The sequence below is a fragment of the Eublepharis macularius genome, chromosome 2 (genome assembly GCF_028583425.1).
Source record: "Eublepharis macularius isolate TG4126 chromosome 2, MPM_Emac_v1.0, whole genome shotgun sequence".
Classification (NCBI taxonomy): Eukaryota; Metazoa; Chordata; class Lepidosauria; order Squamata; family Eublepharidae; genus Eublepharis; species Eublepharis macularius.
Window position 1 is genome coordinate 21,020,043 of NC_072791.1, and position 14,823 is coordinate 21,034,865.

The following is a 14,823-nucleotide window of genomic DNA, read 5'->3' on the forward strand; positions in this document are numbered from 1 at the left end:
TTAAAGCTAAAACCTGATTACAGCTTGAATGGGAGAGCGTTGCACCTCTTACATAAGGAGCTTTGAGAACAGACTATAAGAAACCCACAATAATACAAAATAATAATGTTCTATAAGCCTGTGGTTCTGTTTGTCTCTCTTTGCTGAACTGAGAGGAAAAGCTACCATGGGGACGCTGAGAGAGAGTAGATCGAAAGTCCCCAACCTTGTTGAACCTGTGGGAATTTTGGAGCGTGGTAGTGAGCCTAGCACAAAATGGTTGCCACGGAGGCCATAAACAGCAGGATTTGGGTCCACTGGCACCTGAGAGATGAACATTTTCAGGGGCTAAGCTGTTAAGCGTCCGAGCTCCCTTATTTAGATCTGAAGAAGGGAGTTCGAACGCTTGAAAGCTTACACCCTCAAAATCTTGTTGGTTTCTAACCTGCCACTGGAACCAAATTCTGCTGTTTTACCGCAGACCAACATGGCTACCTACCTGAAACTACCTTCACAGAGGGCATGGTCAACCACAAAATGGCTGCTGTGGGAACCGAGGTGAATCACAAAATGTTGGAAGGTTCCAAGTCAAGCATCCTCCCACGATAAGAGGCAGCTTTAGCTGACTGGATGTTCCCTTCAGACACAAAAGTGGTATCTTCTGGGTGTTTCTGAATCACTTCTTGCTCCTGCAAGGTGCAGGAAAGTGGAGCTCACATATTCTTTCTTCATAGGAACTATATAATACCATCACTCTCCCCAGCTTTAGGAATCTATCAGTGTTTTTGTCATGGTGGCTGCCGTTGCACCAATCCCCACCCTCACCTCAGATCTATTTGCATGTCTGGCAACCAACGGACCTTCAATCAAGGAAAGGAGGGCTGCCAATCTTCATAGGACTGAGAACAAAGAAAGATATAGAGCTGAACCACCACCCTGGCTGCTCCGTGCACAAACAGGTGTCCACTCTGCTAATAACATCCTTTACACCTCTCTCCCAGGCTGCAGATGTGATCTAAGAATTGGATTCCACGTTCCAGTTTACACTGAAGCTCTCTCTGTGCCAAGTTCTTCTAGCACATCTCCCAGAGTGTCAAATTCAGCGCGAGGTACCTTGAGGACAGGCAGGTGGCATTAGCTCAGCATTTCCGCACCCTTTGCAGGTCAGGAGGAGCCTCTGCTGCCAGCTTTTAATTCAACAGACTTTCTGTTTGCATATGCATGCACTCTCTCCTCCCTCCCCGCGCACAGCTATAGCTCCCTTCTAGCTAGCTCCCTTATTTGTTAAGCAGTGGCTTTCATCTGACTTTCCTTTAAAGGGTACTTTTGAGCAGTTGGAAAGGACTTCCATCTCCTTCCCGGGAGAAGGAAAAGCTGCTGCCCACCAAATGCCTTACGCAACATCGTCAGCTCAGCCAATTTGCTTCTCTGCTTATTAATCTGCTCTGCTGGGTCTATCTTTACCATCTTTTCTTTCTTTCTGTTTGTTAAACTTTGACAGATTAGCGCTCGCACTGCAACCCTTTAAAAGCTTAGCTGTGTTTATTTCTGTCAAGGAAGGGGTAAGATTGGGTGCACGTTTCCATGCAGATGTATGAAACCGCCTGTGTATGGAGTGGATATAAGGGATATCTCCTGGGCTGCGTTTTATCCAAGCCGAGGACAGATAAGATAGCTAAGCGCCCTGCTGAGAAACACTGGAGTGAATTTCTTTTTCAGAAATATTTACAGCAATTGACATCTGAAAGTGCAAGTTCAGTGTCACGTACAGGAAAGAATAAACGAGGAGGAAGATTTTTTAAATAAATTATTGGAAGGGATTTGCACTGCCAAACTGGCCAAAAGGTGGGGGTGGGGGACCAGCCTGGCTGCTTTTGTTGCTTTAACAGGAGTTTGATATGCAAGTAAAACGTTTCTGGGCACAGAGTTAAATGTTATTGCCAGGCAGGGTCAGTTCAAAGGGATGAAACGGGAGACAATTTGAACCCTTTACAGCCAGATAGAGATGTGACTGTCTTACCTGTTTACACAAACAGCAGATGAGGAATTGTGGCACTGTACAAGAGGGTAATGATCCTTCGTATAACTGAGAAAAAACCCAAACTTCTTCTACTCAAGAGATAGATCAAGATGGGTTGTTAGTCTGTCGCAGTAGAAAAGAGCAAGAGTCTAGTAGCACCTATAAGACTAACAAAATTTGTTGTAGGTTATGAGCTTTCATGACTCACCGCTGCTGTGACTCACGAAAGCTCATACCCTACCACAAATTTTGTTAGTCTTATAGGTGCTACTAGACTCTTGCTCTTTTCTCCTACCTAAGATGCTAGGTATAATATGTAGAGTATATTAGAAGTATAGTTTGTCAATAGACCAGAATGGGTACTCCTTCTCGGTAAAGGGTTATGATCAAAATGGCTGAATAAAGTTGTTGTTGTTACATTATTGAGGGCTTGAGGTGTACACTTCTTTGTGAAGAACAAGATAGGGCTCTATTCAGTCATCATGATAAATTGTGGTTGTGAAATCTGAATATGGACAATCTAACAGATGAACAGTGTGATCCTAAATACAGTCACACACGCAGTCCATTGACTTCAAGAAGGGTGTAATTTTGCTTAGGAATGCACTGTAGGGCCTGCGGAGTTACACCAGACTAAGATTTCAAACCATGGTTTGTCAAGTGCTGCTGAGATAGCCACGGTTACTGAAGACAGCTGTCTCTTTCAGCCCCCTGGCCATATAATGAATTGTGCTCTCTGCTGGAAGGCAAGAGAGGGGAAATTAGAAATCTAGCATTTGTTTCTTACTGTTGTAGACTAAACAGAATTTGTCATGCAAAACCATGGTTTAACAAAAACATGGTTCGTTGTAACATCTAGACGTCTAAAGAGGAGTTTTAGTTTCGCTTTCTCCTCCCCTTGCTACTTTTCCAGACACAGGAAAATTATTATAAAGGTTCATTCAGTCAAGCAGTCCTCAAATGAAACTCTCCATCAACTGTTCAGGTCGGTCTGCTGAATTCCACTGAAAAAAAGAGAAAATTCCAACTGCTGTCCCACTATCATTGAGTGGCATTGTGTCTGAAGCTGCGGTCCTCAAAAGCTTTACTCAAAACACAGCTCTACTGACTTTGATTTGGCTATTCAAGGATGTGAAGAGACAGTGTAATAAATTTTAATTTTCAAATCAATTTATTTTGGAATAATTGTAAGGTTGCCAAATACAGGGGGGTGGGGGGGTGGAGCCTGGTGAGGGCAGGGTTTGGGGAGGAACCTCTACAGATCATAAAGTCATAGAGTCCACCCTCCAAAGCAGCTGTTTTCTCTTGGGGAGCTGATCCCTGTAGTCTAGAGATCAGTTGTAATTCTGGGAGATCTCCAGGACCCACCTGGATATTGGCAACCCTAAATAATTCCAAGGAATGCAATGAGTTTACTCAGAACTGCATGGCTGGAGAATTGCAAATAGTCCTCAAAACCACTTACTGCGAAGGATAAATGGAAATGAACAGGATTCCTCTGAGAGCTGCAGATAGGTCACCTAATATAATGTGTGCTTCCACATGCAGGAACCAAATCCGTGCATGATATTCCTTCCCCTATAAGCACTCATATGCAAGGATTATAAATGCAGATCTGGTGGGGAAACCTGCATGTATAAGCCTTCTGCACCTATCAAAATGCAAAAACGAACTCTAAAGGCCATTTGCAGGTGCCACTTAAAAATTTCTGATTGTTTAAATAACATATAACATTGTTTGCTATCTGGCACATTACACCATGAAGCCATGCATTTCTTTGAAAGAAATATTTTATTGATTAATCACAGTTGGTTAAACTTCTGCTCTTTCTGCACAAGCGGAGGCATGTGATTGACGGTGTGAGCAAAGGCAATTTTGGCCTGCCACTTATAATATTATAGGAAACCAGCAAACTCCCCTCCCTCCCCAAAAAAAACAACCTGTGCGGGAGTCCCGTGCAACCAAGTGAAATAAAACAGGGTTGGCTTGAATGCTCAAGAGCCTCCCTGCTGAGTCATTGCTCAGCCAAGCAGCCCTCCTTAGAATTAGAACAATTCCTTCACCGAATAGGTTTGAGCCTGGTCATTACAATGCCTCCTTCCAGTACTTAAAAGGCCAATATTAAATAAATGCCTGATTAAAATGCACATGCACCGTTCTCTCCCCATGGCGCGCACACACACGCACACACACAGGAGGGAAAGAATCAATACAGGACTTCGGAAAACCAAGGAAACCCACAGCATTACATTAAAAAAAAAGGCGGCCACCTAGTCCAGTGGCTATTACTTCTTAAATCCCAGCCTACTGCTATTAGCTGGTAATCCATCTTCCTCGCTCACAGCTAGCCAAGCACTGTTTCAAAATGACAGTGTCTTGCCAAGGCTGATCTGGTTAGCACTCCTGTGTGCTATTTAAACAAAGCATAATCTTTACTCAATCTGACTATATATGGAAGTGCCTGCCGACTGAAAAGCTTGGATGCTGGATGGAAGGGGTGGGGGAGAAGGGAGAGGGATGCGGAGGGCCTCTTTACGTATGTAGCTAAAATAGGCATTTGGTAGCAAAGGTCAAATATCCAGTGTGAGCCACCATTTCACGGAGCGGGACACCGCTTTTAAATTGCACAGCGCCCTGGTGGAGATTAGTACAGGAGGCATCTTGATTTGATTGGCTGCCTGCGTCCAAGTCTGCGCTTGAATTATCCCCGGCTGCTTTACCAAGGTCAGGGATTTGCAAGCTAATTGTTCTAACGTTGTATACTCGGAGCAGAATCTCCAAAGTATTAATTTCAGTAAAGTCATGTTCTTCCAAAGCCAGGCAGGTCCTTTGAACTTGTTCAATGCAGGGAGAAAAGGAACAGATGCGTCCTCCTTAAAAAAAAAAGAGAGAGAATGAATGAGAATCTGACAGCCTTAATAATCCCATGCAAGCTCGGCTTCCCTATCAATGAAAAGATTTTTATTCTCCCAAGCTGTCAATTTTTGGGGTTCCTTTGCCCAAGTTTGATTTTTTAGCTTCTGTTTTATGGCTGTCGGCTTTATGATAAAATGTGCAGAATTTATTGATGCATTCATGGCTGGTTTTATTGATGGACATCTCCGGAACATGTGGGCTAGGATTGTGGGATAGGAAGTTTATTTTAAATAAATAACTATGCGGCAATTCACTTCCATGAATCAACTTCACTTCAGTCAATGGGGCGGCTACTTTAAAAGTAAATTATTTCAGGATTGCAGTTTTAATGCTTGGTTTATACAAAGTCGGGGGGGAGGGAGCTCCTGACCCCAACATATTGTGCAAGATTTCTTAAACCATCTTTCAGCTGCTGTTTCCAAAACAGGGTACTATAAAATCATTTAAAGCTTCATTTTTTTTAAAAAAATCACACACTAAAAATACCAAAAGTAAAAGCAAGTCTATAAACACACTGGAGGGGTAATTTCCCAAAGTAGGACCAAACAGAACTATCTTTATCTGCTTCAAACATACCACTAAGAGAGAGATTACAGATGGGGCCATTTGTACTCCACTATTTTAAGAATGCAAAATTCCGTACAGAACCTAGAAATGTGCAGAACGGAAATAGGAAATTTAGCATTTCTTCACTGGCTTTTCCATTTTTCATGTACTTTGCTACTGTGCACACTGTAAATATTTATTTATTTAAAACATTTCTATGCCACCTTCCCACTCAAATAGGGTACCCCAAGGTGGTGAACATCAAAACAATATAACATTTGGACATTAAAACAACATTCAATATATAAAATAATTCAATAAAAACATATAAACACATATACAACCACTAGGCTGCTGGCCTAGTCTGAGAGATGGTGGGGGCACCGGAAGCATCTCTAAAAATGACTGGAGAGGTTGGGTAGGTTTATATGGGCGTAGACGGTCCTTAAGACATGCTGGCCCCAAGCTGTATAGGACTTTAAAGGTCAATACCAGAACCCTGAATTAATCCCAGGAACAAATTGGGAGCCAGTTTAGATGAAGACGGGATGAAGATGAAACAAGAAATAGATGGAACAGTTTGCGTCTGGGCTGGGTTGCCAACAGCTCCCAGTTAATGCCCTACTTTTTAATTCCTCCGTGTAGAAGTTAGTGTCTCCTGAACAAGGTACTAACTTTCCCACATTGCTGCTCATTGTTGTTATGGGCAAACATAGCTAAGAACACTCTTTCTTAGTTCAGTTTCCCGCAGCTCCTCCTCCTCTATTAACTCTTAAGCATTTTTACAACAAAATGTGAAATGAACATTGCTGAGCAGGGAAAAGATTAAATGCGCAAACCCGCCAACTTTGCACGGCTCTAGCTATTTTATCAGATGGATGCCTCCAAACTGTCTTTTCTTAGTGTCTGTGAACATATCCGGGACTTTCTGTCTTAATTAACGAACCCAAACAACAGCCCACAATCCCAAGAGAAGGAAACACATTTTTACAAGAAATCTAAAAATATTATTTCTTGGGCAACAAGGACCTAACGGAAACATGGGAAGAGGGTGAGACGCCTCATGGGATGCAGAGATATTACAGCTTCCGTTAACTTGTAATTTTTATACAGCACACCATGTCAGGGCTGTGGATCCTTCATTCTCACATGGTGTCCCTGTGTGCAAATTGACTCAAGGCATTCACACGCTCCCGCTAGCCGGCATTAAGCCAGATTTGTGCATGATCCTGGCTCGGTGCGGTGTTCTTGTTTCCCTTCTCACACACAAAATCTTGTTTAGAAACTTCTAGCTACTCACAATGCATGAATGTAGGCATGTGGGCAAATCAGAGATTATTCCCTCTACCCACAAAGCAGGAGTCTACAGCTCCATTTAACCCAGGTGTATTTATTTAGTATCATTTTATCCCAGCTTTCCTCCCAAGGAGCTCAGTGTAGCATATGTGGCTCTTTGCTCCTCCATTTTTATTATTTATTACTTTGATTTATAAACCGTCCTCAGGGGCTCTGGGCGGTGAACATCAATTAAAATCAATAAAAACAAAAAAACAATAATTCTAAAATCAACGTACAATAAACAATAATAAAATAAATTAACCAAATATATTAAGGTGCAATGGTGGGGAGAACCCCCCACCCCAAAGGTGGGAGGCCGACATGGCACCGCCCCCTTCAACCACCGAACGCCTGGCGGAACAACTCTGTCTTACGGGCCCGGCAGAATGATAATATGTCCCGATGGGCCCGGGTCAGCAGGACATATTTTATCTTCACAACAACCCTGTGAGGTAGACTAGGCTAAGTGTGACTGGCCCGAGGCCAGCCAGTAAATTTCATGACTTGTGGGGATTCGAACCTGGGTTGTTCCACTCCTTGTCCAACCACACCACCATACTTGAGTATGAGCGTGAATGTATGAGCGTGAATGTGAGACAGACTAATTCCAGTTAGCCAGCATGCCCATATTCACGTTACAGATAATTTTGTTAGTTTCTGCTCAGCGGGTCTGACAGATAGTTGGCAGAGTGGAATCCTTCTTTCCTCTTCTCTTCTGCCCTTCTTGCATGTCTCCAGATTGGTATTCACAGAGCCAAGCTACAAGTGATGCCTGACACAGGTTGGACACTTGTCAGCTTCCCTCAAGTTTTTAAGGGAATTGGGAAATGTAGGCATCCTGGTCTTGCAGCTTGGCTCTCCATTTAATTGAAGTTTACAGAGCGGCAGTTTATGGGAGGGAGAACATGCGGTCGGGAGGGGAGTGCAGGCGTTGGGCTCTTGCTGGGTGCCCCCTTCCCCTCCGCTGGGTGTGTGTGGGAGGGTTTCTGTAAACTTCAATTCAATAGAGAGCCAAGCTGTAAGACCAGGACGCCTACATTTCCCATCAAAACTTGAGGGAAGCAGACAAGTGTCCAACTTGTGTCAGGCGTCAGTTGTAGCTTGGCTCTTAGGCTACTTCCTGTTTCTTCCCGGAGGTTCCCTCCTCCCTTTTTACTGAGTTGTATCTATTCTGTTTCTCTCCTTTCTGTCAGAGTTGTAGATCCTGAATAAACTCTCTTCATTCACTCCTTAATCAGACTCAAGATCATTCTTAAGATATACCAGAGCCTACAGGAAGGAGTTGATACTCGAATCTGACAAGAAGCGGTACTCACGCGCCTCTTATCTTAATGCTAAGTGACACCTTAATATAGTCTCTACCATTTATCTGTAGTCCCTATTTTTAATTGTTCATAAGGCTGCTGTTTTTATTCTGTTGTTTTGGCCGTTGCTTATGTTGTTTTTGATAACTGTTCTTTTGCTGTTAGCGACCTTTTAATCAGAAATGCAGCCATTTGACTTTTCGAACAAATAAACCATACTACAAACCTTGAAGAACTGGAATATTCTCTCTTGTCAACCTTCCTGGATTGGTTGTGTCTCTACCAGAACGGGCCTTGATCTCCTGGTGACTATAGGATAAATTTTGATAGGATCAGGGCTTTTTTTCAGGGGGAACGCGGGGGAACGGAGTTCCGGAACCTCTTGAAAATGGTCACATGGCTGGTGGCCCCGCCCCCTGATCTCCAGAGGGGAGTTGAGATTGCCCTCCGCGCCGCTGAGCGGCGCAGAGGGCAATCTCAACTCCCCTCTGGAGATCAGGGGGCGGGGCCACCAGCCATGTGGCCATTTTCTCTGAGGGCAACCCACTGAGTTCCACCACCTCTTTTCCCAGAAAAAAAGCCCTGGATAGGATAGTTCAGGGAAATCAAACTGTGGTCTCCCTTTGCACCTCTCTCTCCCCTCTCCATCCCTTACAACCCACCCCCCTCCTGCTTCTCACTTCCTTGGCTCTGGAGTACCCAGTGCTTCTATTGTCCTTTATAGAGAGAGCTTTTTCTCACGGTACTAGAACTTGAGAGCATCCAGTGAAGTTGACGGTAATAGGTTTAAGGGCAGGCAAAAGGAAATACTTCTTTACTCAATGAGTAATTAAACTGTGGAATTCACTGCCAGTGGACACCTAATGGCCACAACTGTCGATGGCTTTAAAAGGAGCTTAGACAGATTTAAGGAAGATAGGGCTATCAATGGCTACTAGCCATGGTGAATAAAGGGTACCTCCATATACAGAGGCAGCTAAGAGGCGGCATCAGGGGAAGGCCTTGTTCTCTATGCCTTATTTGTTGATCCTTTGGAGCAACCGGTTGTGTGAAACAAGATGCTGGACTAGATGACCAAATGGTCTAATCCAGCAAGGTCCTTCTTATGTTTTTAGCAGTCTGACTCAGTATAAGGCAGCATGCATAAAGTCCCAGGTTCAATACCAGTTTGGTGTAGCGGTTAAGAGCAGCAGGACTCTAATCTGGAGAGCCAGGTTTGATGCCCCACTCCTCCACTTGAAGACAGCTGGGTGATCTTGGGTCAGTCACAGCTTCTCAGAGCTCTCTTAGCCCCACCCACCTCACAGGGCGATTGTCGTGAGGATAATAATAACACACTTTGTAAACCACTCTGAGTGGGTGTTAAGTTGTCCTGAAGGGCGGTATATAAATCAAATGTTGTTGTTGTTAGTATTATTAATACTTGGCATTTCCAGAAAGGCTTGATAAAGAAAGAGATCTTTCTTGAGATGCTGGGAAGAAGAACCGCTCGGACAACAGTGAACTAGATGGACTATAGGCCTGATTTAATATAAGGCATATTCACATCCACACCATAGATTTCAGTGGGTTTAATGGTCACTCTTTTTTCCCATGGAATCCTGGGAACTGTAGTTTGGAAGAAGGGGCTAGAGATCTCTAGCAGAGAATTATCAGCACCTTGCCAGAACTAAAACTCCCAGGATTCTTTGGGCTGTGTGATTTAAATTGAAAATGTGTACAGTAACCATGTACCAACAAGGCCTTGCTGGGTAGCAATTTGTCTACCAGCTTCTAAGTTTGAATTGCTTGAATGGAAACTACAGAGAAAGAAGCACTTGGCAGTATTTATTTATTTTAAAGGATGGTATGTGTACACAAAATAATCTTCAGCCCGTAGATGGAGAGGTCTGAAGATTTTATCCTTCGAGCCAAGAAGGCTCACATCTACTGAAAGCATCAACTTGACAGGAGACAGGGAAGGAAAATCTCCTGAAGGTGAACTGATTAGTTTAACAAAACAGAAACCAAAAATCTTTGAGCCAATAAAGTTTAAACTCTCTCCTCCACATCACTGAAAAAAAAACAGCTCAAGGCTTTTTAGACGAGCCACCCAGCATTCTATGGGGTGTCCCGTCTCTCCATTTGTCACAATGTCACCTCTCCCGCTGGTAACAGAATGAAGCATTCATGTGTGGCCCAAAAAGACACTCAGCGAAATCGGATCAAGGAATTAAAAAAAAGAAAAGGACGTTGTATGATGACCAGAAATCCAGCAATCATATCGTCTTGCTCGTGATGCAATGTCTTCCGCAAGGCAGTTTGCCGGGCATAAAATGGGTTTGAAGGGATGGAGGATGGGCACGAAGACCACAGTGGCGAGGGACCCAAGACATTATTGCTGATCTGCTCCACATTTCTTTTGCCTCTCCAGTCTGTTGTTGGGGCCAAGAATGCTGCTGGTTCCTACAAAAGTCTCCTACGTAAGCCATGCAACTGATAATAAGGCAAGTTGCCTGATGAAAACAGAGAGCAATGGGGACAAATTCTATTAAGACAAATGATTTTTTTTTAAAGGCTCTGTAACCGAGGAAAGAGAACTGTCAAGCTTGAGAGCTATTCCACAAGTTGGCCAGAATGCAGTAGTAGAATTCTGGGCTGTATGCGGAAGAAAGATCATCACAGTAAAAACCGATCTCTCACATAAAAAAAGAATCTAATCCATATAGTCTAGGATGAGGACTACGTCATACTTTTTTCACCGTGAAAGTGATAAATATCTTAGCAGGTTTGTGGTGTCACTGGGAGGCTAACACAAATGGTATCCCCTGACACCTACAGCCTCAAGTGCTACATTCCTCTCTACCACTGCAGATATGACACAAGTCTTGTCGAAGAGCTATCAGTTCATATCCTCCACCATTTCACAGGTACGGATGCTCTTCTGTAAGCAACACATATAACTCTTGCATCAAGGGTTACTGCCCAGGCGTGCTGTATATTACACTTCTCTGACATTGTATTAATTTATTTCAGAAAAGCCTGTACTGTGTGGGTTTTTCCTGCGTCTTTGTACTTGTGATCCTTTATAATTGGCTTCAGGTTGGTAACTGTGTCGATCTAGAGTAGAACAGCAGGATTTGAGTCAAGAAGTACCTTAGAGAGCAACAAAATTCTTCTATCTGAAGAAGGGAGCTTTGGCTTTTGAAAGCTTATATCCTGAAAATCTTGTTGGTCTTTATGATGCTACCAGACTCAAATCCTCCTTTTATAACTGGTGAAAGTGGGCCTTTCCGCATGCAAGGCACGTGGCTTCTTGCACTTAACTAGGAGCAGTTAAATTTACATTCAAAAATCAGAATTGCCCTATAACACATTAATCCACAATTCAAAATGAATCTCAGCGGTTACATCATGAGAAGCCTAAGCTATTCAACAAATCATAGTTTAATGTTCATATGCACCACCCACATACACACATGTGCACTACAGCCAATGTACATCCATACTCCCAATTACCAGCAATCTTTCTAAGAACTTGCACAAGTATAATTTTCATCCTCCAACAGCAAAACAACAGTGTGAATACTGGTTAAAGTCTATGATTAGGAAGACCTGGATTCAAATCCTTCCATAGCCACAAAACCTGTTGATGGGGCTGTTTCACTCCCTTACTCAGGATAACCTACCACACAGGGTTGATGTGAGGATAAAATGTGGATGGAGACTCAGGTATGCAGTCCTGAGCTCTTTGGAAGAAGGTTGGGATTAAAATATAAACTAGAAATGATTTACAGGGGGCAAGGGCCAGAAAACAAGATAAATAGGGACCGTTAGAGCATATTTTGCTAAAGGATTCCAAGGTTATGAGGCTGGGATATATATACACACTCAAAACAATAGTCACCCAATAATTAATTCTGTAACTTCTAATTTTGTTATACATGGTTTTCCAGGCAGGATTCTTAGCTCAATCTGAGAATAAAAATCACAGTGGCCTTGCTCTGTCCTGACAATCTTTATCGAACATCTTTAGAACCAAAGTAGTAAAGAGTCCAGTAGCACCTTTAAGACTAACTTTACTGTAGCATAAGCTTTTGAGAACCACGGTTCTCTTTGTCAGATGCATGGAGGGTAAGAAGAAACTGGCCATATGTAGAGAGAGAGCTGTATATATATGGCCAGTTTCTTCTTACCTTTCCATGCATCTGAAGAAGAGACCTGTGGTTCTTGAAAGCTTATGCTACAGTAAAGTTGGTTAGTCTTAAAGGTGCTACTGGACCCTTTACTATTTTGCTACTACAGACTAACACAGCTAACTCCTCGGGATCTTCAGAACCAAAGATGTCTTTCTGCACAAGCATTTTTTTTTAAAGGATGGAAATCTCTGTCACCTGTAACCATTGCTCTGATACGCTGCATGAAGCCTCTGTTTAAAATCTGAACATCTGGGGAGAGAAAGAGATGCTGCATCTTGCTTTGCAGTCATCAGAATCACAGAACATCTGGAACTGAGATCCCTCCCCCCATGTTTGCATTTCTGCCATGCCAAACCACATTTTTAGAAACAGCACAGAAGGAAAACCTGGAGGGCAATCTACTTAGTAAATCACAGCTAACACAAAATATATTCCAAAGTGTTGCTACCAATGGAAAAGACTTTTTTTTAAAGCCAGAGGATGTTAAAAAAAATGGAGATCTTTTAATTCTAAGTGTTCAGGGAAACTGGGAGGAAAACACATCTCTTCTCATCTCAGTGAAATGTCACCTCACAATACATGCTTTGTGTTCAGAGGAGTAGTCTGGGAGCCACTGAGAGCAGCCTGCTATTGTTTGCAGTTGGCCTTTAAAGAGGTTTTGTTTGATGAGTTTTTATACTGGATTGTTATAAAGCGATGAAAGTGTGGCACTGACAGTAAATGGGGGCCTGATGGTAAAAGCCAAGTACTAGCTATGTGAAGGTGAAGTCCCAAGACTTAGACTGCCCTCCGCACCGCTCGGTGGCGCGGAGAGCAATCTAAACTCCCCTCTGTCTGGAGATCAGGGGGCGGGGCCACCGGCCATGTGACCATTTTCAAGAGGTTCCGGAACTCCATTCCCCCGCGTTCCAGCTGAAAAAAAGCCCTGCCCAAGATGGCCAAAAACGAACCCTTTTCAGATAGGAGGAAAAACCACCCGTGGCTGTTGATGGATTTGTGCAAGGCTTGTTCTGGAACAAAAAATTCTCAAAAGCACAGGGGTTGGGTGGCTGTTTGGGCATACGGGAAGTCCAGTAAGTCCGGCACCTGCAATCTGAGGTGGTATGGTCCATTCTAGGGAGGTGGTGAGCTCCCCTTCACTGGCAGTTTTCAAGAAGAGGCTGGATGAATACTTGTCAGAGATGCTTTAGGCTGATCCTGCACTGGGCAGGGGGTTGGACTAGATGGTCTGTATGGCCCCTTCCAACTCTATGATTCTATGATTCTACCACCTTATCCCCTTGCATGTGTGAACCAGGCCTGAGTGGCAGAGGGATGAATCACTAAGAGAGGAACTACAAGTGACAAAAGGCACAGGTTGGACACTTGTCAGCTTCCTTCAAGTTTTGATGGGAAATGTAGGCATCCTAGTCTTGCAGCTTGGCTCTCTGACTGCTGTCCAATGGACTTTTCAACTGTCACTTGTCCAACATTCTGCCAAGCTGCCTACATTTCCCATCAAAACTGGAGGGAAGCTGACAAGTGTCCAACCTGTGCCTTTTGTCACTTGTAGTTCCACTTTTAGTCTTGAAGAGTAGTAGGTTCTGAACTCCGGACAAATTAGAAAAATAATAATTATCCTGAAACCCACCCCTTATTTCATCAATGGTTGCAACATAAAGTGTAACTGATATCAGCTCCAGTCTCTTCTTATTGTGCCTAATCCATAAGAGATGCAATTTGTGACAATTACCAACAAGCTTTTACATGTTTTTAAAGTATACCTGTATGCATTTACAAATACATTTCAAAAATAAGGAAACCTCTGGAACTAACCGAAACACTTTTTGCCGTCTGCAGTATTTTATTTATTTAAAAGATTAATATCCCATTCCCCACCATACCTCCTGAGACTCAAAGCAACTAAGAAAGCAACAAGACGTTGCAAACACACAAAATATGATACAATCGTTCATCAACAAGATAAAAGCCACAAACACAGCCAGATCTGCCAAAACTTCACACTACTGAATGCTCTGAAACAAAAATTCCTTCCTGAATGCAGCAAGTGAAGGCGCCCTGCAGACCCAAGCCATGCCGGAGGACTAAGCCTACCATAGAAAATGCCAATGGCCTGGGTTATGCCAGATGGATAAGCCTAAGAGGGTGCATTGTCGAAGGCTTTAACGGCCGGAGAATGATGATTGTTGTGGGTTTTCCGGGCTGTATTGCCGTGGTCTTGGCATTGTAGTTCCTGACGTTTCACCAGCAGCTGTGGCTGGCATCTTCAGAGGTGTAGCACCAAAAGACAGAGATCTCTCAGTGTCACACTGTGTCACACTGTGTCACTGAGAGATCTCTGTCTTTTGGTGCTACACCTCTGAAGATGCCAGCCACAGCTGCTGGCGAAAAGTCAGGAACTACAATGCCAAGACCACGGCAATACAGCCCGGAAAACCCACAACAACCATCCTAAGAGAGTGCATCACAAGGATAAGGTTGCATGAAAAACGCAGTTGGCGCAAGGGAGTATGCGAAGAGCAGGTTGTAAGCTTTTCCTCTG

At 43.4% G+C, this 14,823-nt stretch overlaps 1 protein-coding gene across 1 annotated transcript in view; it reads right to left on the bottom strand.

Moving 5' to 3' along the window:
- Window positions 1-3,771: 3,771 nt before the first annotated feature.
- TRMT61A (tRNA methyltransferase 61A) overlaps window positions 3,772-14,823 on the bottom strand; it is a 52,686-nt gene continuing 41,634 nt past the window's right edge. Inside the window, exon 4 of the mRNA XM_054971954.1 lies at window positions 3,772-4,872. Within this exon, the coding sequence (XP_054827929.1) occupies window positions 4,544-4,872 (329 nt within the window). The 3' untranslated portion in view covers window positions 3,772-4,543. The remainder of the gene's footprint in view (window positions 4,873-14,823) is intronic.